We start from the raw sequence: 26,180 nt of genomic DNA on the forward strand, positions 1-26,180 counted from the left end.
TTTTATTTTTGAGAGAGAGACAGAGGGGGAGAGAGAGAGAGAGAGAGAGAGCAAGCAGGGGACGGGCAGAGGGAGGGAGACACAGAATCTGCCTCAGGCTCCAGGCTCTGAGCTGTCAGCACAGAGCCCGATGCGGGGCTCAAACCCACAAACCATGAGATCATGACCTGAGCCGAAGTCAGATGCTTAACTGAGCCACCCACATGCCCCTTATTTTCAGTAGTCTTAATTACAATTATTAGAATTATAAATGCTTAGGGATTTTAATTTCTAGTAAAAACTAAGAAGTAAAGCAATTGTGAGCTGATTGTTACACCAGAACTATTTAGGTCGGCAAATTTCTGAAGATATTTCATTATTCCTAAAAACATTACTTTTCATAGTACTACTTTTCATAAAGCATAAGATATGTTTACTAACAGACCCAATTTATTGTTAGTCTCTCTGTAATAGGACAAAAGTAAATAAGCTTATTTTTAGTGATCAAAGCGTCCATATCTTATCCTACTTATATATCCAGTGAATTCAACCCGGTTTATCATCTAATCCCGCAAAGCTTTAAAGTTTTAGGTTACCACAGATTTTGGAAGCCAATTATAAGTTTACATACAGGCCTTTTTATCTCCAATCTATTTGTTCTTAACAATTTCCCAGACAAAAATGAACCATCAACTTAAGTCATTTTTATTGCCAAGCTGCACCCAATGCACCATAAATTCAGGCAGAATAAAAGTTGATTACTGAATCAAGTTTGACGTTGATAACTCCAAAAGATACGCTGATGCTCAACAAACTCGGACTTTAATTTCCAAGAGATTATCACAGATCATATGAACTTGAAAAGCACTTGGGTTAGTTTCTATTTTGGAGTTTTAGAATGCCCAATTTTTTTAAGTTGATTTATTTATTTTTGAGAGAGAACGAGCAGGGGAGAGGGACAGAGAAAATCCCAAGCAGGCTCCCCACTGCCAGCATACAGTCCAACACAAAGCTCGATCTGCCGAACCGTGAGATCATGACCTGAGCCAACATCAAGAACAGGTCATTTAACCAACTGAGCTACCCAGGCACCCCAGGAATGCCCAATTCTTACAAGCACTTGCCTTTAAATCAAATGGAGTTCTTTTATAAATTTCTTTTAGCAACCATCAAGAGGCCAAACATAGCACATTTCGACACAAACAAAAACCTTATTAAGATGTGTACTTACCCTTGATGACAAGTAACACTTTGGAAGTCACGGGCCAGTTTTGAACAAAGGTGCTTTGGTAATTTGGGCCCCGTTTCATAGATCAAAAGCTCTAGAAATCTTTTGGTCTCTTCTTTTCCTGAGACTCCCTTTATATTACATTTTTATTGGAATGGCTACCATCCTGGGTGATCCATGGAGAGAAGTTGGCTCCAGTATCAAGGAGAAACTCAACCGGCTCTTCTACTGCTAAGGCCACAGGTGCTCCGCATGGGAGATGAGGCTCTGATTTTCTATGAGAGGCACCTGAAATGATTTGGTTTTGCCCATTTCTCTCCCCTTCCCCGTGGCAATTTGGAAAATCCCATTCCCAGTGCCCCTCGTGCTTACAATATGCACACTGATTGTAACCCAATGTTGTCCTTGGTATCTTGGTCCCAAGACTGGTACTAGGGACACTTACCCATGGGGCCTCCCTTTCTTCTCCTGGGTTACCTCATGCAGCCTGGAGCTACTACCACAACAGCAGCTGGTCTTTTCATTTTCTTGTCTTCTTTTTCATCCTCTGTCCCATAGCAGTTATTAAACACCCTAAAAGCTGTCTCTGTCCACCGAGTGGAGTTAGCGTTGGGGCATATGGCCAATTTTTGAAGTTTCCTGCAGATATTTGGAGCACTTTGAAATATGAAATAGGTATTATGGGGTGCCTGGGTGGCTAGGTCGGTTAAGCGGCCGACTTCGGCTCCAGTCATGACCTCGTGGTCCTTGACTTCAAGCCTTAACACCAGCTCTGAGCTGATGCTAGCTGAGAGCCTGGAACCTAGGAACCTGCTTAGGATTCTGTGTCTCCCTCTCTTTGTCCCTCCCACCCTCGTGCTCTGTCTCCCTCTCAGAAATAAACATTAAAGAAGAAGAAATGGGCATTAAGGACCACTTGACTACCTTGGGCCTCAGGGTCCCAATTTATATGCCTTTTTACACAATCCCACCGCCTTTCTGGGAAGGCTGATGGGTTTTTAAACAACACAACAATGTCAGGTGTCTGACAAATAGGCCAACTAGGTACCCAGGCTCCACTCAAATGAGTCCAGAAAAAACTGTTCCCCGCTCCAGTGGGCCAGAGCTTCCGAGTCCCTAAACCGCCGGCTGCTGCAATCCTTCAACCCGGGGATGTTTAGGCTGGATTTGAAGGAGCATTCAATCCCCCCGCTTGACTTGAACAAACTAGGTGGCTAACGAGACTTGTTTTTCCCTCCCGAATTGCCCACATTTTGTGAGACGACTCAAAGGGTAACTCTTCTAGCTGTGCTGTGGGATCCGCAGCCACCTACCTCCACGGAAGGTCTGAACAAAAGGCTCAGCGCAGCGGCTGGGTCTCCCAATGGGGCAGCGAGGCCGCTCCAGCAACACGGGTGAGGCAGGGACTAGGGAACAGGCTCCAAGTGAAACACGTTATGCACCTGGGGCTGTTGTTAAACTGCTTCTGTTACAGAGCAGAAGGAGACGGTGGCCAGAATGGGGCCCCATACACAAGCCTGAAGACTCTTGCTCCAAAAAGCATCCACCTGAGTTCCCTGCCAATATCGACCAATCGGGACAAGCCCCTTCCAACCAATCAGCACGAGGCATCTTATTAGCGTGTCGGAGTGGAGTGGGAACTTTCTCTGTGTAAGCAGGGCCTTCCCCTTGGGGCGGTACCTCTCCTCAGCCAGAGCCCTAACGCCCGTTAAAACCTTGCAGGTGCCTTTGACTTTCGGGACCAGCCTCGTTTCTATGGAGTAGGGTAACACAGGCACTAACAAGGGAGAGTCCCCGCAAGGAGTCCTCATCTGGCCCCAGGAGCCTGGGCTAGCCGCTGTTGCCCACTGCTCTGCCCGTGGGAAACCAGGGAACCGGAAGGTGGAACCTCGGGACAAGATCCCATCCAGGTCACCAAGTCTGTCACCGGACCAACGTTGGTCCTCTTCTTGGTGACCTATAGACGGAGATTGCACCAGATAGGAGTTGCCTCACAAGGTCACCTTATGTGCACAAACAAAGGAGACCACAGGGAGTAATTTTGAAAGCAGTGACTCCCTGAACAAGAAAAAAGATAGGCTCCTGTTAGGTGGGCTTGGGATGAGACTGAAGCACTTTCTGATTCATCTGCTTAGGTGTCTTCCTCAGATTTTTCTTTCTGTTCCAGCAGTTAAGTTAGTTTTTAAAAGGCAAGACTGATGTAGAAGCTCCTAGGAGTTTCTTGAGTTCAGGAGGTCAGTTCTGAGTTCCGGGCCAGTGACAAAATGGGCAAGGGGAAATGTCTAAAATAGATAAATCAAAAAATAGCTGTAGGGCATATTATTTTAAAAATGAGTAATTACCACAAAACAATTAAAAATGGTTGCCCCTGGGGGTGAGAAGGGGACTCATTTTCAGTAATTTTTGGTAGTTTTGTTTAAGTGACATGCATTTGTTTATAGGTCAGAACATTTCAATGATTCGCAAAGGAAAAATGACTGATATAAGTAAAAATGTAAAGTTTCCTACAACTAACAATGCTAATGTCCATCTCACAAAGAATTCACTCTGCCTTTAGGCAAACTATACTTTTAAACACCAAGTTTCAAAGTTTAAAAATTATGTAAGGAAATGATACAAACTATAGTATCACTACAGTTGTAAAACAAATGCTAGTCATTAGGAGAAGAGGAAAAAGGTGAAGGGTGGCAAAATATGACGCTCCCAAACGTGCTTGCTTTGGCACAACCGCTGTTGTGATCTGAAGACACAAAATAAAAATAAAACAAACAAAAGCAGGTATAAGAAGGGTGCTCGGACTCTGCCCCTTTTCTTTCTGAAAACAAGCTAATACTTGTCATCCCCATTTGGAAAATGTATCCCTCAACCAGAAGGAAAGTACCATCCTCACTCAAGGGCAGGATGTTGAGACTGAGAAGATTCTATACAAAACCTTACTTCTTGGCTTCCTTTAGATTCCTCACATAGTTTATCTCCTTTCCCACAGTCGTCTCTCTTTGTACAACCTAGTATCAAAGCCTTTAGGTTATGCCACGTCTTTGAGTCATCTCCTTATGAGGTCTTCTGTGGCACCTAAAACTTGTATTAAATAAACCTGTATGTTTCTTTCCTGTTCATCTGTCTTGTGTCAACTTAATTCCCCGGCCCAGCCAAAAACCCAAAGAAGGTAGTACATATAAAATCCGTCCTCCCCTGCAGAGGCAAACCCTAGACACATTTTATTCTATTAATGCATAGCAAGCAACCTGAGTTGTTTACATCCCTATTCTCTGTTGTATAAAAAAGAGAATTATTTTTCAGATTAAACTCTTTCCCAGTGCAGCCTATAGACGACGTTAAGAGGAATTATGAGGGAAAAGATGTTCCATGTTCAATCATGTTTTAGAAATGTTTGGGGGCGCCTGGGTGGCTTAGTCGTNTCTCTCTCTCTCTCCTAGAAATAAATATTTTTTTAAAAAAATAGAAATGTTTGATTTCCTTATTGTAGGTCTTCTTAGAACCACCATCATGTTGATGTAGATGGTGACTCCCTAGGATATTCCTCTATGCCTCACATGGTGAGGCACCTCAATGTTTGTTAAATTTTAAAAGGAAGACAAAATTTAAAAAAAGAAACCCAAAATGGTTTGTTGATGGTAAGAATCCATTACAAAAGGGATCGAAGAGACAGCTATTAGTAAATTTAGGGTAATCTCGAAATCTGAAAATCTCAAACTTCCTCCACAACTTAAAAGCTTTCCCAGAACTGATAATATCTTTTAAGATCTCCTGGTTATCTGGTAGTATTTGTGAGGTACACTGAGGTTTGTAGTTTTCTTAACTATTTTTTTTTAAGTAATCTCTGTATCCAACACAGGGCTCAAACTCCCCGAGGATCAAGAGTCACATGCTCTACTAACAGTACTCTGAAGGTGTTATGTGGTTTTTCTAAATGAGAAATTCATTCTGTTAAAATCAAATTTAACAAAACTTTTTAAAAAGAGACATTGGGTGCTAAAAGGGATTTCTGAATGTCAACTTATTTTTGTGTTTTTCAAGTCAAGATTATATGAACTATGTGTGAATTACCCAGTTTTTAGATAGCAGAATAAAAAGAACAAGCAAAGGTTGTACAGGATATCTGATTCTTTTTAATCTGAACAGAAAATAAGTAAGTATACAAGTTTGCCAAAGAGAGTGGTAAAAACTGAATGTTATGTATTATTGAATCAGTACATCAAGTTTTACTTTGGTAGCCGGTGATTCTTATAGTTAATTCTGCAAAAAAACAAAATTGGTTATACAGAAATAAGAATATAAAACGCCCCTTTCTGAACCCTAGTTTGATAAAACTGACTTCTTATCTAGCTTATTGATAATATTCAGTTTCAGTTTTCCCTGTGCAAATACAAGTAAGTCATTAATGGTAGTTTGGTGAGCTGAGATCAATTTCTCTTAGGATAGTTCAACATAATAACCCAAATATAAAAAAGCTATTCAAGATTCACAGAGATAAACCAGTGCCTAAGAAACATAATTCACCCATGTGCGTAATCATATTACAAGATTTTTTCCAACATATCACGGTCAAAGACAGTGATAGCATTGCATACTCAGTGCATTCCTTTCTGTAGTGCATTCTTATGGCTCACCTGGAGTTTAACACCATGTAACCACCATACTTCTAATGAATGGGCTTCTAACATACACAGATCCATCCAATTCTTTTAAAAAATCTAACACTCTTAAAGACCTTGAGCTTGATATATAAGGACTTTGTGTTTTAATATTCCAAACATTGGGAAGATTAGGTGTGAAACATGGTAACCACCCCTTATAAGCAAGACTGCACATAAATTTTTGTTTTATCACCACAAAGAACCCTCAAAACAACTCAACACTGCAGACTGAGAGGGGCACATTTATTATTTAGCCAAAGAAAATTCAAATGGCTTTCCTGGAGTCAAATGTACCCCAAGACATATGCAAGGAATGAGTGTAGCAGTGGCAGCTAAAGAAATGTGCCACTGTGTAATAAAGGCTATTAGGCATTGATGTTGTACATTTTGATAATACAATGATCTGTTTCCCACTATCATGGAGCACAAGAAAATGAAACTATCTTGTTAGAACAGGATAATGATGACCCCAGTTTTAAATAGGGTTCTTCATTGAAGGAAAAGATAGAGCCATCAAAGTCAAATTAGCTGACTTCAAATGGTTTACATCCCAGGATGAATCAGGTTACACTGATTTAAGCCCAATTTAATTTAGGCAGGTTTTTAACCACAAGAATAAGGACATTCTTAGTACATATTAATAATTAAACCAACATATACACAATTAGCAATCTCCTATATAATATTAAATGTTTTAACAACTTGTTCTCAGTTATTTCATAGCTAATTTGTTGCTTTGTTTAAAAAAAAAACAAGCTCAACTTTATTTTACAATGTACTGTATATTTCTAAGTGTGTTCTGTAATGATCTCATTGAAGCAGTACAGCTCTCTGGATTCTAAGAGCCAAACTCAACTGTATCTTCTGTTATCTGTTTGAATTCATAATTGCCTCTGCCATCCATATGCAGGTAGAACTGTAGGAAAGAAGTGGGGGAGAAAAAGCAATGACCAAGAGAATTTCCTTTTTGTCAGGAATTTAATGTAGAGGTTATTATGCAACAACATGATTGGGAATTACTTTAAGCTTTACTAAAACCTTCAAAACTTTTATGCTCAGAAAGGTAGTAAGACTAAATGAAGAAGTCTGCTCTTTTTGAAAACAGCAACAATGTAATTCTGCTTGTAGTAGATATAGTACTTTGCTTTATGAGAACTAAAATACCAGAATTCCTCATTATCTTGAAGGAACCAAATGTGTACGCCTCCTACAAACCAGAATGCTTCTATAACTCCACATAACCAAGGATCTATCTTGGTTGTGTAAAAACAGGCTGATCAATAGGGCAGTCTTGACTACTTCCTTCATCTGGTTTCCTGGATCAGTCTGGAACCTCTAACTTAAGGCTTCTGTTAGTTCTTGGTCTTAGTGGAGGAGGAAAAGAGCTTTACAGAGTGCCTATATACCCCATCCACTGACGACAAATTAGGACAGCAGTTACAAAGGCTTCTGTTTTATTTGGTGGCTTTTTATTTACAGGAAAGACTTGTTTTTCTATCTCCTATGTTGCTATTTCTTAGCTACTGTGGCCTCTGACACTGTCATGGGTTCACCCCTCCTTCACATAATCACTTCTTGTTATTTTGCTGCTTGTGCGCACCACCAGAAAAAGAGGGGAAGTCAAGCCCAAGTCTTCTTATAGCCCTATGGTTGTAATGCCTATGAACTCCTGAGAAAAAACAAAGGCTTTGCCATTTTTTAAACTGCTTTGTTATTCACTTTCTCACTTGATTCATGAAAAAACTGGACAAATTATAGTATGTCATAAGATAATAAAACGAACCTTTTTTTAAATTTTTTACTGTTTTTATTTATTTCTGAGAGACAGCATGAGTAGGGGAGGGTCAGAAAGAGAGGGAGATACAGAATCCGAAGCAGGCTCCAGGCTCTGAGCTAGCTGTCAGCACACAGCCCGACATGGGGCTTGAACCCACGAACTGTGAAATCATGACCTGAGCTGAAGTCGGACGCTTAACCGACTGAGCCACTCAGGCGCCCCAATAAAAAGGACCTTTAAAAGTCACACAGCTAAACAGAATTCCATTATTTTTTTATTAAACACTTTCATACAGGCTCTCTCTCTTATCCTCACTGTAATCTAGGAGACAGGAGCATAATGATCAGAAACTTTATTATATGAAGAAAGGAACTGATGCCAGAAAACAGTGGTGCTTAAACCCAGGGTTTCTGACTTCAAATCCTACGCTCTTATTTGATCATTTGTACACAATCACCTAAACTATAAGGTTCTTGAGGGTAAAGACAGTACTCTGTAGGGGCGCCTAGGTGGCTCAGTCAGTTAAGCGTCCGACTTCGGCTCAGGTCACAATTTCACGGTTCGTGGGTTCGAGCCCCGCATTAGGCTCTGTGCTGACAGCTAGCTCAGAGCCCGGAGCCTGCTTCAGTTTCTGTGTCTCCCTCTCTCTCTGACTCTCCCCTGCTCATGCTGTCTCTCTTTCTCTCAGAAACAAATATTAAAAAAAAAAAAAAGACAGTACTCTGTATCCCTCAAGGACATTTAGCCCAATGCTTGGTGAAAAAGTTGCCCCATCAGGTTATGTATTTTAAGGCACAAGATACCATATACCATTTTTCTAGTTTTTCCCAAACCCTTTCTTTTACCTAAAATGTCTGTATCATTTAGGAAGGAAGAAAGAGAAAAAGAAAGAAGAAGGAAAATGAATTAACAGAGTTTAGTTTGGGGGTGTGATCACCTTTCATCACAAGCTGGAAAGAACTGCCACTGCTCAAGCACCAGAATAAAGTGGGTTTTGTGCCAGTGCGAACGTCACGCAACCCCAGTGGAAATTACGGCGACTAAGTAATGATTCTATTTTATTACAGTGCAATGATAAACATGGCAGACATTATTCAGTCTCCCCTCTATAGCCATGATCTCACTAAAAATGTCCCTAACCCTTCTGCCATCTAATCCTTAAGATTCTTTCCCCTCCTGTCAATACTGGGTGGGGAGAAAAACTCTGCTTAGCCAAAGCTGTGATAAGGTTGTGTAAGTTTTAGTCAGTTATGATACAACAGTCATTTATAAAAACAGAGAACCACATAGTTCTCTAATATCTCCCAAATACGATGAGGGCTTGTTTATATGTGTTAGAACTTTCAAAACTGACAGCTGCCATAATATTAAGAAAAACCTATTTGATTTTATATAACTGAAATCGAATCACCTTTTATCCTTCAAGGTAAATATTTATAAGGGAACATACACCAAGAGATCTAAGAGCATATAATCACCTGAATGCACATATCTAAATAAGATAAAATTCCCCCATACCATTCAATGTTAATACAAACCTCATGGTGTTTCCAAAGAGACTTTCTATGTGACACAGTGAAGAGAGTGATGCCGACCTAGTAGAAAGAACATGATTGACGTTTACATCGATAACACAGAATCACAAATTAAACCAGTATATATTTTTTAAGCTATTAAAATGATGGTCTTTAGAAGCTACGGTTAAAAATCAATGTGAAAGAGAAAAAATTACAGTGGACACCAGTGTTCAAGGTAATGCAAAGTACAGACCATCGACCACATAATAAAAACAAACAAGTTTAATAAAGTCTTTAAAAATAAAAAAAAACAACTAACAGGTACTAGCATTAAGTGTACTATTTTGTACGGGGCAGAAAATATACATCCCAACACATTTCCTATTTTACTGTGAAAAATATGTGAAAAGAGTGCAAGAATAGTAAAAATAGCAAAAGGTCAAAATCAGGAAAATTAAATCAATATAGTGCTGTCTACAGTCCATTGGGAGCCCCTGTTTTAGAACAGGTCTTGGAAGTCAGATTTTGGAAAAGTAGCAGTATCATCACCGGAGGGTTCTGGGGCAGAACGTGTAATGAAGCACATGAATGTTTCTGTGGCGACACGTGACAACACTGAGACATCTAAGAGTTTAAATATATTTTGTTAATTCAGGCAGGGTTTGGCTACCCAATTGAGCTTGCTGCAAAATAATGAAAAACCTTACGGTTTTAAAAGCTTACTGGTTTTCATTTCTTTATTTTGTTTTTAAATTTTTTTTGAGAGAGAGAGCAAGTGAGCGACAGTGAGCATGAGTCGGGGAGAGACAGAGGAGGAGGGAAGGAGGGAGGGACAGTGAGAGGGAGCAAAGGAGGGAAGGAAAGAGAGAGGGAGAGGGGGAGAGAGAGAGAGAGAAGGAGAATAAGAGTATCTTAAGCAAGCTCCACACCCAGCTCAGAGCCCAATGTGAGGAGGCTCAATCTTCACACACTGGGATCATAACCTGAGCTAAAATCAAGAGTTGGATGCTTAACCAACTGTGCCACCCAGGCACCCCAAAAAGCTTATTGGTCTTTAAACTGTAAGATTTAGAGGTCTGTAATAAAGATTAAAAAAAAAAAACTAATCAATATAACTATAGGTGCTTTGGCTCTGTAGTTCTCAACTGGGGACAGGGGAGGATTTTTGTCCCTTTGGGAACACCTGGCAATGTCTTGGAGACATTTTTGATTGTCACAACTGAGACAGCTACTGGCATCTAATGAACAGAGGTCAGAGATGCTGCCAAATATCCTGTAACACAAAGGACAGCCCCCCACAACCAAAAACTATCCAGCCCAAAATGCCAGTAGAGTGGAGACTGAGAAATTGCTCTAGGGGCACCTGGGTGGCTCAGTCAGTTAAGTGTCTGACGTCGGCTCAGGTCATGATCTCTCGCGCTTTGTGGGTTCAAGCCCCGCATTGGGCTCTGTGCTGACAGCCAGCTCAGAGCCTGGAGCCTGTTTCAGATTCTGTATCTCCCTCTCTCTCTGACCTCCCCTGCTCACGCTCTCTCTCTCTCAGAAATAAATAAAACCTTAACATTTTAAGAAATTAAAAAAAACCACTTTCAATGTGCCATAACTTTGGATGTCATGTGGAAAGGTTCTCAAATTGGTCAGAAACTGTATGACAAAGTAAGTTACTAATAAAATATATTTCAGTGGTACAACATTTATTTGATTTTTGAAAGCTCACTTCAGAAATTATTTATTTTTATGATTCCACAATAATTGGATCAGATCAACTTAATGAAAGCATTCTTTTTATTAGAATTACTTAAGATACATAAACAAAATTCAAAATATACGGTCTGGACTGCAGACTGTATCTTTCCATAATTAAAATCCCAAACTGGTGGTTTGGTTTCAGCAGAACAGTATTTAGAGGTCTCTTTAATGTTACCAACTTGAAACTGTGTTTTGTCTTCTATTTAATTTGTAAATTTACTAGCTTTGTGGCTGTAAATCAGCTCTAAGTTCAAGGGTCTCATACTTCGTTTCGTACTTATACATATTCAGTTGCTATTATAGTAATATAAGTTAAATTATCTTATGGGGTCCCATAAGAACTTTTTCTTTTAAATGGAATCTATGCTTTCTCAGAGAATCGCATCTTATGTGGGGACTTACGGCCTACAATGAGGTATAAGGGGAAGTCACATAGTCAAAACTACCAGCCTCTAAAGCATTAATCAAATGGACTCCAATACCTATAGCCCTGAAAGTTTATATGAACAAACACATAGAAAAATTATAAATGATCAAAACTGACTCAAGAATAGAAAACAAACCATTACAGAAGTAAAATCAGTAATGCAAACCTTCCTGCAAAGATGAATGTAGTAAATGCATTGTTTTGTCATTATGCCAGTGCTTCTCAACCTTCTCATCTGAGCCCTCTGGGAACCTTGTGAAGATGCGGATGCTGATGCGGCAGGGCCAGCAGCTCTGTGCCCTAACAAGCTCCCGGGAGATGCTGCTGCTCGATGCAGCACTGAACAGCAGCAAGTCACACTGTCCACACGCACCATGACCTTTGATATGGACTAAAAACCCCCAAAGAACACTTACAAATTGCTAAAAGACTCCTGTACTTCATTCACGTACACAGGAGATACTGCTCATAATTACTCAACAGTTACTTAAAGAAAAGGCTACTAAAAGAAACCCTGGTAAAAGGTTGTCCAGGCCAGAGAAAAAAATGGGCAAATTGAAATTACCACATGATTATTGTCAAGTTTTCTTGATTAAAAAAAAACAAATGATATTTAGGTAAAGTTAACAGAACAAATTAAGAAAATATCAGTTTATGAGAATAGGGAAAGATGTAAAAGGGACATAAACTGAAATATACTATTTGTTTCAAATCTGAGATATGGCTAAAGAATTATGTACAGAATTCATTTACACTTGTTTTTCTTTTATTCATATCTGTTAATTATCATCTGAAATACTTACTAAAGAAGATACATCATCCTTTGATAGTAATTTTATTACTTAATTGCTTGAAATCTTCTCTTTGGATGGATATTTCGTTGGACACAGAGTATAAGAGAAGAATGACACCGAGCCTGAAACTGGGAACCCGAAATGCTTACCTTTCGACAATGACTGTAAATGTAGCCTTCCACATCCACACTAACCGCACTTGTGCACTCATCCAAAATGGCAAACTGGGGCTTATGATAAAATAATCTTGCCATCTGAAGCATAAAAAAAAAAATTTTTGTGTAATCACATGCAGAAATTCACAAGCTAAACTTTACTTTAAATGAAATTTGCACTTAGTCTTGTAAAGCAAGTATGAAAATTATTTTAACTCAAAAAATCTATTTCCCCATAACAGAAACAATATCAAAAAATCTAATTGTTTTTACTGTCTTCCCAGAGGGGAAAATGTAACACACAGGAAAGGCTGTTAAGAGTTAAAGCATTTAAGACTGATGTGAAATGAAGTTGAATTTTAAACTATTAGAGAAAATTCTCTAAACAAGATGAGAGGGTACATATTTTAGCCAAATCTTAGAATTCAGACTCTAGATGGCTCAAGTGCAAAAACATATTTCTAAATATTCTGTCACTTAAGTCATGTCAATTAATATTAAGCTCCCAATTAAGATTTCCACCAATAATTTTTGAGTGCACCTGTTTTATATCCCTGGGTCAGTACTGAGTGTGCTCAGTTTTTAAAGGCTCTGCTAACTTTATAAGTAAAAATTAACATCAAGATTCTTACAACTCCCATTTCTTTGGCAAAACTGTTGAACATTTTCTCATTTATTTTTCATATATATTTTATTTTCTGGGAATTATTTACTCTGATCCTTTGTCTAACAGATATTCCAATTGGTCATCTGCCCCTAATAACGATCGCCATGTTGCAAGACCAATGGACACTTTTCCATCCTTACCCAATTTATCTTCTCTGCTACATACAACTCAGATGACCACTTCCTCCTTCTTGAGAAAATAACAGTGAAACCATAGTCCTAACGTTTCTTCTCACTTCTTCAACTGCTTCCTCAGTTTCTTTTCCAAAATTTTCTTTTCCACTTGACCACTGTTAGGGTTACTCTGAGCCAATTCCTAAGTCCTCTCCTCTTTTTCTTATATTGTCTCTGAGTGATCTCACTGAATCTCATTATCTCAAGTATTATTTACATTTGTAAACTCTCAATATATATCTCTTGCCCATCCTTCTCTACTAATTACCAGATTGGTAAATAAAAATCCCTATCTGATATTTCTACTTAGTTATCTAATTTTCCCCTTAAAATCCATTCATTTACCCCATCCCCATCTTAAACATTTCAGAAAATCACACTATCAAACAGCTGCTCAAGCTAGAAGGCCAAGAGTCCTCCTTGATCTTTCCCTTCCTCTCCTTCCTTTCACACCCCTACCCCTAATTTTTTTACTCCATTCGAGTAAGTCCTTCAGTCTTTGTAGGCCGCTCACTTTCCCGCATCTCCGAAATCATGCCCAGAATACAACCCTCTCCTGCCTAGAGGACCACAAATAGCCTCCTATCTCCTCTTTCACTCCTCTCCAATCCATTCTCCCTGTAACCAGAAAGGATTCTTCAGAAATGTAAATCCGAGAAGTTCACTCTTCTGCTTAAACCCCTTCAACAGCTTCTCACTTGACTAAGAACAAAACTCAAACTCTTTAGCATGGCCCAGAGGTCCTGCATAACTGGATTCCTACTTACTTTCTAACCTCAACATTCTAGCCAAGGGAATGCCCAGGACACAAGCTGTCTTAGGCCAAAGAGGCTTAGCACATGTCATTTTTCTTATGTCTCAAACACCATGCTCTGCTTCTTGTATCTTTGAAATTTCTGTTTAGGCCACCTCCTCAAACCTACCCTGACCCCTCCCCACAACCTAGGCGGGTCATTCCTTACCATCTCTGCAGTGCTTCATATGTTTTGAACTGTGTGTTGTCTGTTTCTTTGTCTACTCCCCTAGGCTATTACACTCACATAAGCAGAGACTGTATTTTAATCACTACTATACACCCAATATTTGCATGAAGGAAACATTTAAATATTTGACAAGTTAATGGCCACAACATAGGCAGCGCTCTTGGGGTTTGTATCTATTTGATGAGGTGAGAAGTCGGGAAGCATCAAGTATAGACTATTAACAAGTTCAGCTGTGCAGAGAATGAAACGTATGGACTACAGAGGACCTGTGGTTAAGGCTGAGTTTGCTTTTTAGATCAGGGAGACCTGAAATGTCTTTCTGAAAGAGAAGGACCAGAAAAGATTAAATACAGGCTGCGTGTGTGTGTCTGCACATGCGCATAACCGAAGGAAAGAATAGGAAAAAGTCAGAGGAGAGAGGGTCCAAAAACATGGAGACATTTAGCCTTTCTCAACAGGAAGGATGACACATCCTCCACAGACAGACGAGGGAGGTCAGGACAGCCTAGTGCGCACTTAGTTAAGAGGACTGGTTATCTAAAGACGTCCCACAAACGGCCCCTCCTGTGTTCCAGTGGAACTCTCTGCATACCTCCCTCACCACACCTGGCACATCATGTAGCAATTTTCTCATGTGTCGCTCCCACTCTGCTGTCAGTACATGACACCACAGTACAGGATTGTGACGTGAATAAGTCCACGAACACCGCAGCTGTCCTGCCTGAGCTTGACATGCCACCGCCTACGCCTCAGTAGCAACCTACACCCCCAGCCTTGCTTGGCAGCCTACCTCGCTGTGCCCCAGCTCACTTTGCTCTGTACACGGGGTGCTCGACAGTCCCTGCCTCACAGGACTTGTGAGAACTGAATGGAAGGGGCTTAGCCTACTGCTTATCATCTATTAAGCACTCAATAAAAACGAGCTCTCATCTGACTGACATAACAGCTTCTCTTCTTCCTTTAAGTAGGAGGTGAGTTGTTCTGCAGGTCATGGAGTAGGCTATGGGGCAGAAAGCTCGAGTCGATAGTTTGTAAATGATAATCATGAAAAATGAGAGAGAGGGGCAGAAGTAAGTAAATGACCGCCCGACCATGCTGTGAGCCCCTGGAAGACTGGAAGCCATTAAAGTGTGGTGGCACCAACCCCGTCACCCGGATCTTTCAGCTGTGCTCAGGAGGCTACGTGCACAAATGCCAAGGCAAACAACTGCTCATGCGCCGAGGCTGAGGTAGTAAGAGGAAACAAAATGTGGGAAAGGAAGTGAGGGGAAAGGATCATTTGTTTATTCCTTTAAGAAATAATACCGGAGTACCTTCTATGTGCCACGCCCTGGATTACTAAGTCTGTACTGAATAGGAAAGGAGGCAGAGTCAGAAGGGGACTTATCAATAATAAAAAAAGGGAGGGGTCAATATTCAAGATATCAGTGAGTCTGAAGAAAGGAGACAGTTGCCAATTAGGTAAAAGAAAAAGAATTACAAAAATGGATTTTAAAAAATACTAAAAAATTTTATGACAATGGTATCTCTGGTAAGGGGGGTTTTGGGCTCTTCTTTATACTTTTATAAATATTCCAACTTTTGTATCATACATACTTTTTCATAACTTAAAATTTTAAAAAACTTTATTAAATATGAAAAACAAGAATACCAGAGTGGGAAAGTAACTATCAATCAGAGAAGTAAGATACTGCAACTTACAATACTGGGTAGAGCAACCCTAGCTGGTAATAGCTGGGCCCAAACGAGTGCAGTAGACCTAAGGCATACGTTACTTGAGACTTTGACAGACAGCGAGAGAAGAGAAATGGATAGACAGCCCACCTCCACACTGGAGGCTGCCTCAGGTACTGGTCAAGAGCAAGAACTGTGGGGGCGCCTGGGTGGCTCAGTTGGTTAAGCATCTGACTTCAGCTCAGGTCATGATCTCACGGTTCACAGGTTTCAGCCCCACATCGGGCTCTGCGTTGACAGTGTGGAGCCTGCTTGGGATTCTCTCTCTTTCCCTCTCTCTCTCTGCCCCTCTCCCACTTGTGCGCTTTCTCTCAAAAATAAATGAATAAATTAAAAAAAAAAAAAAAAAGAGCAAGAAATCTGGTGTCAGACCCATGTGCACCTGAATCTCTGTTCTGTCCCTCGGTAGTCCAGGGTATTAGGAAGCTGCTCATGCTCCTCGAGGTTCTCCCTGGTCTACATCTTAAGTGACAGGCGTGTCAGGAGAGTTACAGAGTCTGCCACTCAAAACCAATCCTTCCCTCATGTGATCCCAGTGCACTGTCTTTATAGTTGTCAATGAAGATTGCCTTGTGTGAGACTTAGTTGAGAATATCTAGATCTCCTAATTAGATTATCAAGGGCAGGCACCTATCTCAGTGCCTGCACAGAGTAGACTCCCAGCTAATAGTGAACTCTGTGGAAATTACACCGTAATTTAGTTTTTTCACAAGATTATGGAATAATGATCTTATTTCCCTACATTTATACTGACTTTTTTCAAGGAACTTTTAGAAATGTGTTCACCAGACCTCCCTTTATTCAAAGGTATTATTCTGTTCCCTCAAATTCAAATCTGACTTTCTTCACCCAAAAGTTCCCTTGGTTCATCTATTTATATCAACCTTCACTCTTACAGAGTCACTGTTTGGGGTGGTTAGACCTTTCAAGCTTATTCCTCCTAAAAAATTATAATTTTTACAATTTATAAAAATTATGTCTTCTCGTCCCTCAATTTTTTACTTTGAAAATTTTCAAGCCTACCCAGAACTGTAGAACAGTAAAGTAACCACAAAGTCTTCACTCAACTTCACCAACATCAACATCTATTGCATTAGCCTTCTCTCTCTCCCCACAAACCTTTTGAAGGTAGCAAAGCAATATGCTGTTTTAAATTTCACAGTCCATTTGGCAAACACTGGTCTACACAGAATGCACCTGCCAATGGGTAGGCCGTGCAGCACTGTCATGGGTAAATTCCATTTCCCAACCAACTCTAGAGTGGCTCATCTGGTTTTACAGGGCTCCTTCTTCGGCTCTTGCCCTCTCCCTGACATATTCTCTCTCTCCTCCGGACCTTGAACTTCTTATCTTCAAATAAGAACTATCTCCTCTGTGCCCTACACATAGGAGTTCTTAGTTAAGCACATATTTTTCTTTCTCTGGATTTACACTGTGTCCATTTGTGAATCTTGACTTACCCATTTTCTTTGAAGTCATGGTAATAGGAATTTAACTTTGTTCTAGTGACTTGCAGTTATCTCTACAGTCACTTACTAAATTGATTCCAAAAATCCCAATCACTTCAAATACTCACTCCTACCACCCAATTTCCATTTTGGGGATGGCTGACATCTCTTTTCTTTTGTTTATGAGTCATTCTTCATTCTATAAATTAATCTCATGCTATATAGCACTAGCCAAATCATTATTAAGTTCATATAGAACTGGCATGTTCTAGGAAAAATAATATGCAGTATCGAGGAATAGGAGGCAACAAAAAAAGCAAAGAATATAATCTAAAGATAATGACTAAGCAATTCAGCAATAAGCCATTTCTTTTGCTGTTTTTCCTTAGCCACAGTTTTCTCTAATTTCCACAAGGTTAACACTGGAAGAAAAATCTCTCTGGATCTGCTCAAACTATGGTATGCATAGTTAGAAAGTGACTCTTTAAAAGCTATCCCTCTTAACAGAGTACTCAAGGTATCACTTTTAATATGCAGTGTCCTGTACTCAAGTTTGATCAGGAATAAGTTTAGACAATCATAAAATTAAAACAGTTTCTTTCAAACCCTTCAATTTTAGGAAGCAGATACTGAGCCCTGAAACCAGGATATATATAATGGTAGAGGGAAGGGCAGGAACAAAGTTAGAGTTGATCATCTCTACTACCTTATGATACTTCACAGAGAACAGCTTCAGTGAGATGTCAACAGGAAAAAAATACTAAGACATCTTGGACTACCAAATAATTAAAGTTTCCCCAACTTTAATTAATTCCCAATGGATTAATAGTAATATAATGGGGAAAGTTATGACTTTCTCAAAATTCTAAATGTACACTGAGGTTATATATTTTCAAGCACTTTTATTATCATTTAAACTAATCCACACAATAACACTTGCTAAATAAAAGATTAAAATAAAACTGTGTGCCTTGATTAACCAAAATATTAGACTGTAAGAGTGACCATATGCAACCAGTTGCACTGTGATGCAATGTATTCCGAGAATAACTTACCGCCATTCTTTGTTTTTCTCCACCACTGAGGACATCCATCCAATCCTGAACACTGTCCCAGCCTCCTTCACGTTCAAGGATATGACCCAACTGGACATTATCCAAGTATTCCTTTAGTACCTTTCGGCAAAATGATTAATGATTAAATCAAACTTAATGTAAACCAACATTCACTAGCTTGCTTTATTTTTTAAAGTAGAATCACTATAATTCTACTGCCAATAGTACTTAAAAGGCACATTTCACAAAAGAATGTGGCACAAAGAGCCCTGAATCCTTTACTTCCTATCTATACTAACTTTGACAAAACATATCTGGTAGCTTAAAGAGAATAACACTATCGCACATAATTAAAAGGTAAGGGCAATGAGAAAAAAAAGTCATAGGGTAAAGACAAGGTTAAATACTCAGCAAACCACATTTAAGCAAAGTAGTTAACATCTTACCTCAGCTTGCAAAGTTATAATTAATGACAATGTTTTGGAAGGCTTTACAGGTTAGGATAACCTACCTGGTGGTTAAAATGCTTAACTGATTAAGATAAAGAATCTGATATAGAGGACTGCCAGCAGGTCTAGTCCATAAACATTTCCTTACTAGGTCAGATATCCCCTTCCTTTTCTGATCTTCTCTTCCATCTGGATATATCACTTGGTCTCGAAGTGTTCCAAGGGTCATGTAAGGTCTCTGATAGTGGCAGAGCAAAAATCATTATAAGTGAATTCTTTAAAAATAAATTAAAAGATCTTTAAATCAAAGATTACAAAATAAACAATGTCCTACCTGAGGAACATAGAATAACTTTCCTCTCTCAGGTTTAGTTAGACGTCCTCCAAAAAGAGGCCATAACTATAAAAGGAGAAGGAAGGGGGAAAGGAACAATTATAAATTTCACCATATGGTAGACTGTGTGGCAAAACAATATCTCAAGGCCAATTTGTACTTACTTCACCAAGAACACGGAAAAGTGAACTCTTCCCACAGCCATTTGGACCACAAATTAAAACATTGGCCCCAGATCGAACCTGAAAGAAAATCAGTCTGGAGTTAATAGTGAATATATACTCAATGAACATTTCCGTTGAGTCAAATCATTCCTTGCTAATGATAAGCTTTCTAGTTCATCTATAATGTAATAATAAATAATAAGTAGAAGCAGTGGAGGGTATGGTTGACTTTTCACTTTTGTTTGCGTTCAAATTTTACTCACTTAAAAAAAATTTTTTTAATGTTTATTTATTTTTGACAGACAGAGACAGAGAAACAGAACATAAGTGAGAGGGGCTGAGAGACACACACACACACAATCTGAAGCAGGTTCCAGGCTCTGAGCTGTCAGCACAAAGCCCAATGCAGGGCTTGAACTCACAAACTGTGAGATCATGACCTGAGCCAAAGCCAGACGCTTAGCTGACTGAGCTACCCAGGCACCCCGAATTTTACTCACTTTTTTTCATTTAAAGTCACTGGTTTACATCATCAACTTAATTAGAATACAGAACTACAGCTTATAAATTTTGAGAATACTTGAATACAAGTATGTGTGTATGTGGGATTTTTTTTTTTAATGGACTCATACTATGTACGTTCCACATATTATTTAATAATATATCACAAATATTCTTCCAAGTCAGTATACTCAGATTCCTCCCATTCTAATTTTTTAATGTCTACAGTGTATTCCACTCTAAGAATGCACCATAGGGGTGTCTGGTGGCTCAGTCGGCTGACTTCGGCTCAGGTCTCATGGTTCATGGGTTTGAGCTCCATGTCAGGCTCTGTGCTGGAGCTAGCTCAGAGCCTGGAGCCTGTTTCATATTCTTTATCTCCCTCTCTCTCTGACCCTCCCCTGCTCACGCTGTCTCTCTCTCTTTCTCTCTCTCTCTCAGAAATAAATAAAACATTAAAAAAATTTTAAAAAAAGAATGTACCGTAATTTATTTAACGACTTCCTTTTTGTTAAATATTTTTTTTTAAAAAAGAATTTTGCTTTGCTTTTTTAGATAATACTGCAATGAACTAGAATCAGTGAGTAAATTTATGCATTAGGGAGAAATGTTTCTACAGGTCAGATTCTTAGAAGTATATATACATTATTAATACTTACAAGTGCCACCAAATCGTTCTGCAATGATGTAAAGTTAAATGAGAAAAATGTAATCAAGAATGGTTAAGTCCTGAGCTATGGTCTCATGTAAGTGTTAATCAACCCTGTGAAGAAGCAGAAACCTGGGTTTCTGCTCACAACATTATAGAGCAATGTATCACAGCAGGAAAGAAGACAACAAAGATACGAGTTACTCTACCTGTGGAACCTGCCTCTGACAAATTTTTTTAACTGCTGAGGCCTTACGTGTTGAACGAACACTTACTGAATGCTCAGTGTCAAGTTCTACTCTAGGTAATGGAGCTATACTAATGAATAAAAGAAACAAAACAAAACAAACAACACCAGCTCTTACCAATTTACATTCTAGTGGTAGAGACATAAAATAAAGAATACACACAATAAATGAGTAAACTAAATAGTATCTTGAAAATAAGTGCTATGGAGAAAAAAAATACCAAGTAAAGGAAATTTGGAAGCGGGTAGGGGAGGTTACGTTTTTAAGGTGGCCAGACCAGGACTCAATGGAAATGACAACTGGGCAACTTTGAATGGAGTAAATTAGGAGTTTATCTGAAGGAAGACTGTTCTAGCCTAACCCTACCCACAGAGAGCTGGCTCAAAGGCACCGAGAAAGGAATGTACCTATCCTTGTCAAAAAACAGAAAAGAGGTTGAAAAAACTGAGAGGGAGGACAGAGTAGTAGGACACGAGCGGAGAGAGGTAAGAAGCAGGGGAAGGCAGTGCAGGCAAATCCTACAGGGCACTGGGAGCCACTGAAAGAATGGCCTTTTACTCTGATGAAACAGAGCCATCAGCATTAGTCACAAGAGCACAAGGCAGCAGCAACCCAGGACGATGAAGGGATAAAGAAAATGTGGACCATATATACAATGCACTAGGATTCAGCCTTGAAAAGGAAGGAAATTCTGACAAGTGCTACAACATGGATAAAACTTCAAGACGCCACGCTAAAAGAAATAAGCGAGACACTGTACGATTCCACTTATATGAAGTCCCTAGAATAGTCTTACCCATGAAGTAGAATAGTAGTTACCAAGGGCTGGGGAGAGGGGGGAAATCAGGAGTTACTGTTTAATGGGTACAGAGTTTCTGTCAGTCATGACAGAAAGTTCTGGAGGTGGTGAGTGGTGACGGCTGCACAACACTGTAAATGAACTTAATGCCACTGAATTCTTTAATAAAAAATGGTTAAAAGAGTCAATTTTATGTTATGTGCATTTTGCCACAATAAAAAAATTTTAATGGTAGAAAGAGGTAAATTGTATGTTATATACATTTTACCACAAAAACAAAATGAGCTTCTAAAAAAAGTTGAGAATGACTAGTCTACCACATAACTGATCTATAATAAAATACCACATCTTATGTACTTCAGTGTTAGAAAATAAACTATACTGAATGATTTTTCCAGAAAAATAAACTCCCTTTTTTTGAAGAATTATTTTTTAAAATGTTTTATTTATTTCTGAGAGACAGAGCGAGAGAGAGAGAGAGCGCGCGTGAGCAGGGGAGGGTCAGAAAGAGAGGGAGGCACAGAATTTGAAGCAGGCTCCAGGCTCTGAGCTAGCTGTCAGCACAGAGCCCGATGCGGGGCTCAAACCCACAAACCGTGAGATCATGACCTAAGCCGAAGACGGACGCTTAACCGACTGAGCCACCTAGGTGCCCCAAGAAATTATTTTAAAGAATCTTTTTGATGGACTTCCTAAGGAATTACTTATTACATTTTCCTGTGAAACTGAATATAGTGAATACTTCTGATTATATATTATAATTTTACTTTACTGTAACAGTGATTCCTTAGGAGCTCCTAAAGTTCAGAGCTGCTAATTAAATGGTTTCCTACTATTATGCTTTGAGTCATGTCAACCATATATATTTTCTTCTGTTCCTAACTGTTCATTGTGGTTTTCACTGATATCCAATACTCCTCAACGCTATTTGGTACAATATGCCAGGAACTCCAAAAACCAAATTTATGATGACATACAAAAATAATAACTAGACTTACAGACATATGTAGGCATTCTCTTCTGCTCAAACATCTTAGATTCAGCATTAACTTTACCTCCATGGCTTTAATAATGGTGGGCAAATTTTCATTTATGACATCAGTCATGAGAAGCCAGCGATCATTTTTCCATGGTAAAGATTTATAAAAATGGCCCTCCACCCCAGCTTAAATGAAGACTAAACGACAAGGGTAACTTTCACTTATGGCCTTTTATAGTTATGTGGTTCTTAATAACACTGTTATTACTGAGGTACCTGGGTTGGTTTAAGGGGTCAACAAGTGCTTTGTACCACTATATTTTTACCAATTAAAATATTCCCCCAGATATAAGACTTCATCAAAAACAGTTCTACACATAAAAATGATTTAAGTAAAAAAGAGATCATACAAAAGTATGCTGCTTATGAAGATGCATAGGCTTCTTCAAACATTATAAATGTGCCTTACTAAAAAGGTAAAAATCTGAATAACTTACAAAGTATTATTTTAATGCCTACCTTATAATTCACAACTCCTTTATCTCTTAGGGTCTCTTCAGTCTACATCTGGATAGATAAAGACGTCTGTGCTGGGAGAGTTTATAAAGGAATGAGGTATAAAATCTCCTATCCTAAAGAGGTATATACTATTTTGTTATTATGTGACCCAAAACACAAAATAATCATAAAGCATTAAATATTTATTTTTTTGGTGGCCAAGTCTGTTTTATTATGCTTCTTTCCAGGATAAAGGAATCTTTGTTTTCAAGTAAGCCAAATGGGTAGAAAAATAATTGAAGGTTACAAAGAAGTGAAGGATGTTTGTCAAATAAAGGAAGGCTACATTAAGGAAAATGACAGACAGAATAAACGAGAAAAAGCCAAGTCTAACTTACAATAAGTCAGAGAGAGACAGAAGAAGAATACATTACAGTAGGCCCAAAGATTAGAAATCAAAGAAACAGTTTCCATTGGAAGAGAAAACAAAATAAGAATCATCAGGAGAGTTCACAGTGGTATGAAACATGGTCACAAAGTAAAAAACTTGAACAAGGAAGGGGAGACATAGAATCTGAAGCAGGCTCCAGGCTCTGAGCTGTCAGCACAGAGCCCGACGCAGGGTTCAAACTCATGAACTGTAAGATCATGACCTGAGCTGAAGTCAGATGTTTAACTGACTGAGCCACCCAGGCGCCCCAACTATCAGCTGTTTCTAAAATAAAAGTAGTTGGAAAGTAGCTCCACATACAACACAAATTATAGAAGGCCACTTATGTAGGCATGTGGAGAAGAATTCTAGAGCTGTGCTGTCCAATATGGTAGCCACTAGGTCAGTCACGTGTAGCTATTTAAGATCTAACTTATAAAATTAAATTTCAAGTGTAACTACTATATTGGACAAAGCAAACACGGCACATTTCAACCACTGCAGACAGTCCTACTGGACAGTGTTGTTCTAGAGAAATGGTATCCAGACCTGGGGAGAGGGCCTCCACGAAGGAATCTGTTAGTAATCAATAGGATTTTCAGATCTGAACTATTCATAAAGTCGTAATAGACATATAACCTAATAGTAATATTACTATTACTATTCTGGGAGTGTCTTATAAATCACAAAACTACTCATCTTGTGCTTCTTTTTAATGGGGTCTGCCATATTACCATTTGATTAACAGACCACGCTGAATCAGTGTCACTATTCACTTGGCATGAAATGTCACTGCAGTGCTACTGTGCTGCTCTTTCAAGTTTTCAGTTCTAACAAAGTCTGTAGTTTGTACTTTGTCTGTATACGTATAGACCCTCCTGCACAGTCAAAACAATACAATACCAAACCATAATTTTTTTTAAAACTTAGACTAAAATTATATTGCATGTTTAAATATTCATTCCTTGGGGCACCTGGGTGGTTCCGTTGGTTGAGCGTCCGACTTCGGCTCCAGTCATGATCTCACGGTTCGTGGGTTCGAGCCCCGTGTCAGGCTCTGTGCTGACAGCTAGCTCAGAGCCTGGAGCCTGTTTTGGATTCTGTGTCTCTCTTTCTCTNNNNATAGATTACAATTAACTATATCTTCTATGGCTTTCTTGAGACAGACTTTCTTTGCAGAAGATTTTTTCATAGTAATATTTGAAACTTTAAAGTCCTGACAACTAAGAAAAATAGATTTCTAAGTGTTTCAAAGAATTATTTTTAAAACAATTTTGCAGATTCAGAGACTATGTCAAGCATTACAGTTATTTTAAATATTCAGAAAACAGTTTTTCATTTCACATTCTGAATCTGATCTAAGCTTTTACATGATCATTTAAAAACTTACTTCAAAATTAAGGTCTCGGATCAAGATATCTCCATTTGGCGTTGCTAAAGGAACATGATCAAATCTATAGAGAAAATTGATTAAAAGAAATTAAAATTTTACATTAAACACTAAGCAAATGTAGCTGAAAGAGAAAGGCTACTATGCAGTTTAACAAATGTTTATGGTGCTAAAGACCTTTTTCGATACATACTTTATAATGTTATCAGCATTGATGATCTCTCCAGCACCAGGTATCAAGGGAATGACTTGTGCTCCTTCATCAATACCTTAAAAGGAAAGTAAGTATTAAAGCACCGCATTATGTCAGCCGAAATTTAAACTATGTGACCCAGTGCATTCATATTTACCCCTTTCCTGTTGTGAGACCATTGTGCGTTCATATTTGCCTTGATTTAAATCCTTTAGTACTTGCGTTAATTCTGTAATCCGAGCAGTAAAACTGAAATTAAAAAAAAAAAAAGTCCTAATGAAAACTCCAAAGGTCATCATATCTGTTATTTGTTATTTATCTGAGATGTAATTGACATGACATTATATAAGTTCAAAACTTTTATTCAAACTGAAGTTTCCAGAAATATAATTTAGTTTAAATGAAATAACCTAAAGAAGTCTCATCATCAGAAAGTATAAGTGATAATAGGGTATGCATGCTTTATTATCATCTTTCAGTAGGACAACAGGAACAGGATAAGGGAAGAGGTTTCATAGGATCTCCACCTCAACACATAGTTACTTCCTTTAACAGGTGAGTCAAGAAAGTTGTATGCCACTAGAATTTTAATGAAGTTTCTAGTAGATACTAGACTAGTAGAATAAGGACTGGTACTAGTGCAGTCTTTAGACACAGGAAGTATGGACCAAGTTCCTGCTAGAATGAGCTATAATGCCAAGTAGAAAGTTAGCTTCCATCTGAGGAAGATATTTATTACAAGTATGCCAAATGCCTGCTACCTCTCTACAAACTGAACAAATATGGAAGATTCCTCTCTTTCCTACTTTGAAAAGGGAGAAAAGATGAATTGTTCTTAATATTAGATGGAAATCACTGTGGCAATAGAGAGAAATCAAAACTAATGCCAAGACGTTAAGGAAATAAAAATAACATGGTGGTCAAAGAGAAAGCAATCTACATCAAAGCAGCAAAAGAGTGAAAATCAAGCAGAAACCTTCCAAAGGAAGAGAAGCACCCCATCTACCATGAACCATACAGGCATGAGAAAAGTTATTAACAAACAGGAAGAATGTCTGCATTCTCAATAGAAAACAGACTCCTCATAGTAGTTGATAATCTCTATCTCGCAACAGAGCCCTAAACTGCCATAGACGATAAGGAAGAATAAAGAAAAAGAAATATGCAGATGAGTCACAGGTCTGGGAAGGATCTGACATGAT

The 26,180-nt window shown here is 38.8% G+C and overlaps 1 protein-coding gene across 1 annotated transcript in view; it reads right to left on the reverse strand.

Moving 5' to 3' along the window:
- Positions 1–5,314: 5,314 nt before the first annotated feature.
- Positions 5,315–26,180, reverse strand: part of ABCD3 (ATP binding cassette subfamily D member 3) — a 72,437-nt gene continuing 51,571 nt past the window's right edge. The window contains exons 14-23 of the mRNA XM_077746122.1: positions 25,136–25,227; positions 24,979–25,054; positions 24,786–24,849; positions 19,292–19,369; positions 19,128–19,193; positions 18,942–19,031; positions 18,345–18,464; positions 12,279–12,383; positions 9,181–9,237; positions 5,315–6,781 (exon numbers count right to left, since the gene is read on the reverse strand). Of these exons, the coding sequence (XP_077602248.1) occupies positions 6,704–6,781; positions 9,181–9,237; positions 12,279–12,383; positions 18,345–18,464; positions 18,942–19,031; positions 19,128–19,193; positions 19,292–19,369; positions 24,786–24,849; positions 24,979–25,054; positions 25,136–25,227 (826 nt within the window). The 3' untranslated portion in view covers positions 5,315–6,703. The remainder of the gene's footprint in view (positions 6,782–9,180; positions 9,238–12,278; positions 12,384–18,344; positions 18,465–18,941; positions 19,032–19,127; positions 19,194–19,291; positions 19,370–24,785; positions 24,850–24,978; positions 25,055–25,135; positions 25,228–26,180) is intronic.

The sequence above is a fragment of the Crocuta crocuta genome, unplaced genomic scaffold, assembly GCF_008692635.1.
Source record: "Crocuta crocuta isolate KB4526 unplaced genomic scaffold, BGI_CrCroc_1.0 scaffold48, whole genome shotgun sequence".
Lineage (NCBI taxonomy): Eukaryota > Metazoa > Chordata > Mammalia > Carnivora > Hyaenidae > Crocuta > Crocuta crocuta.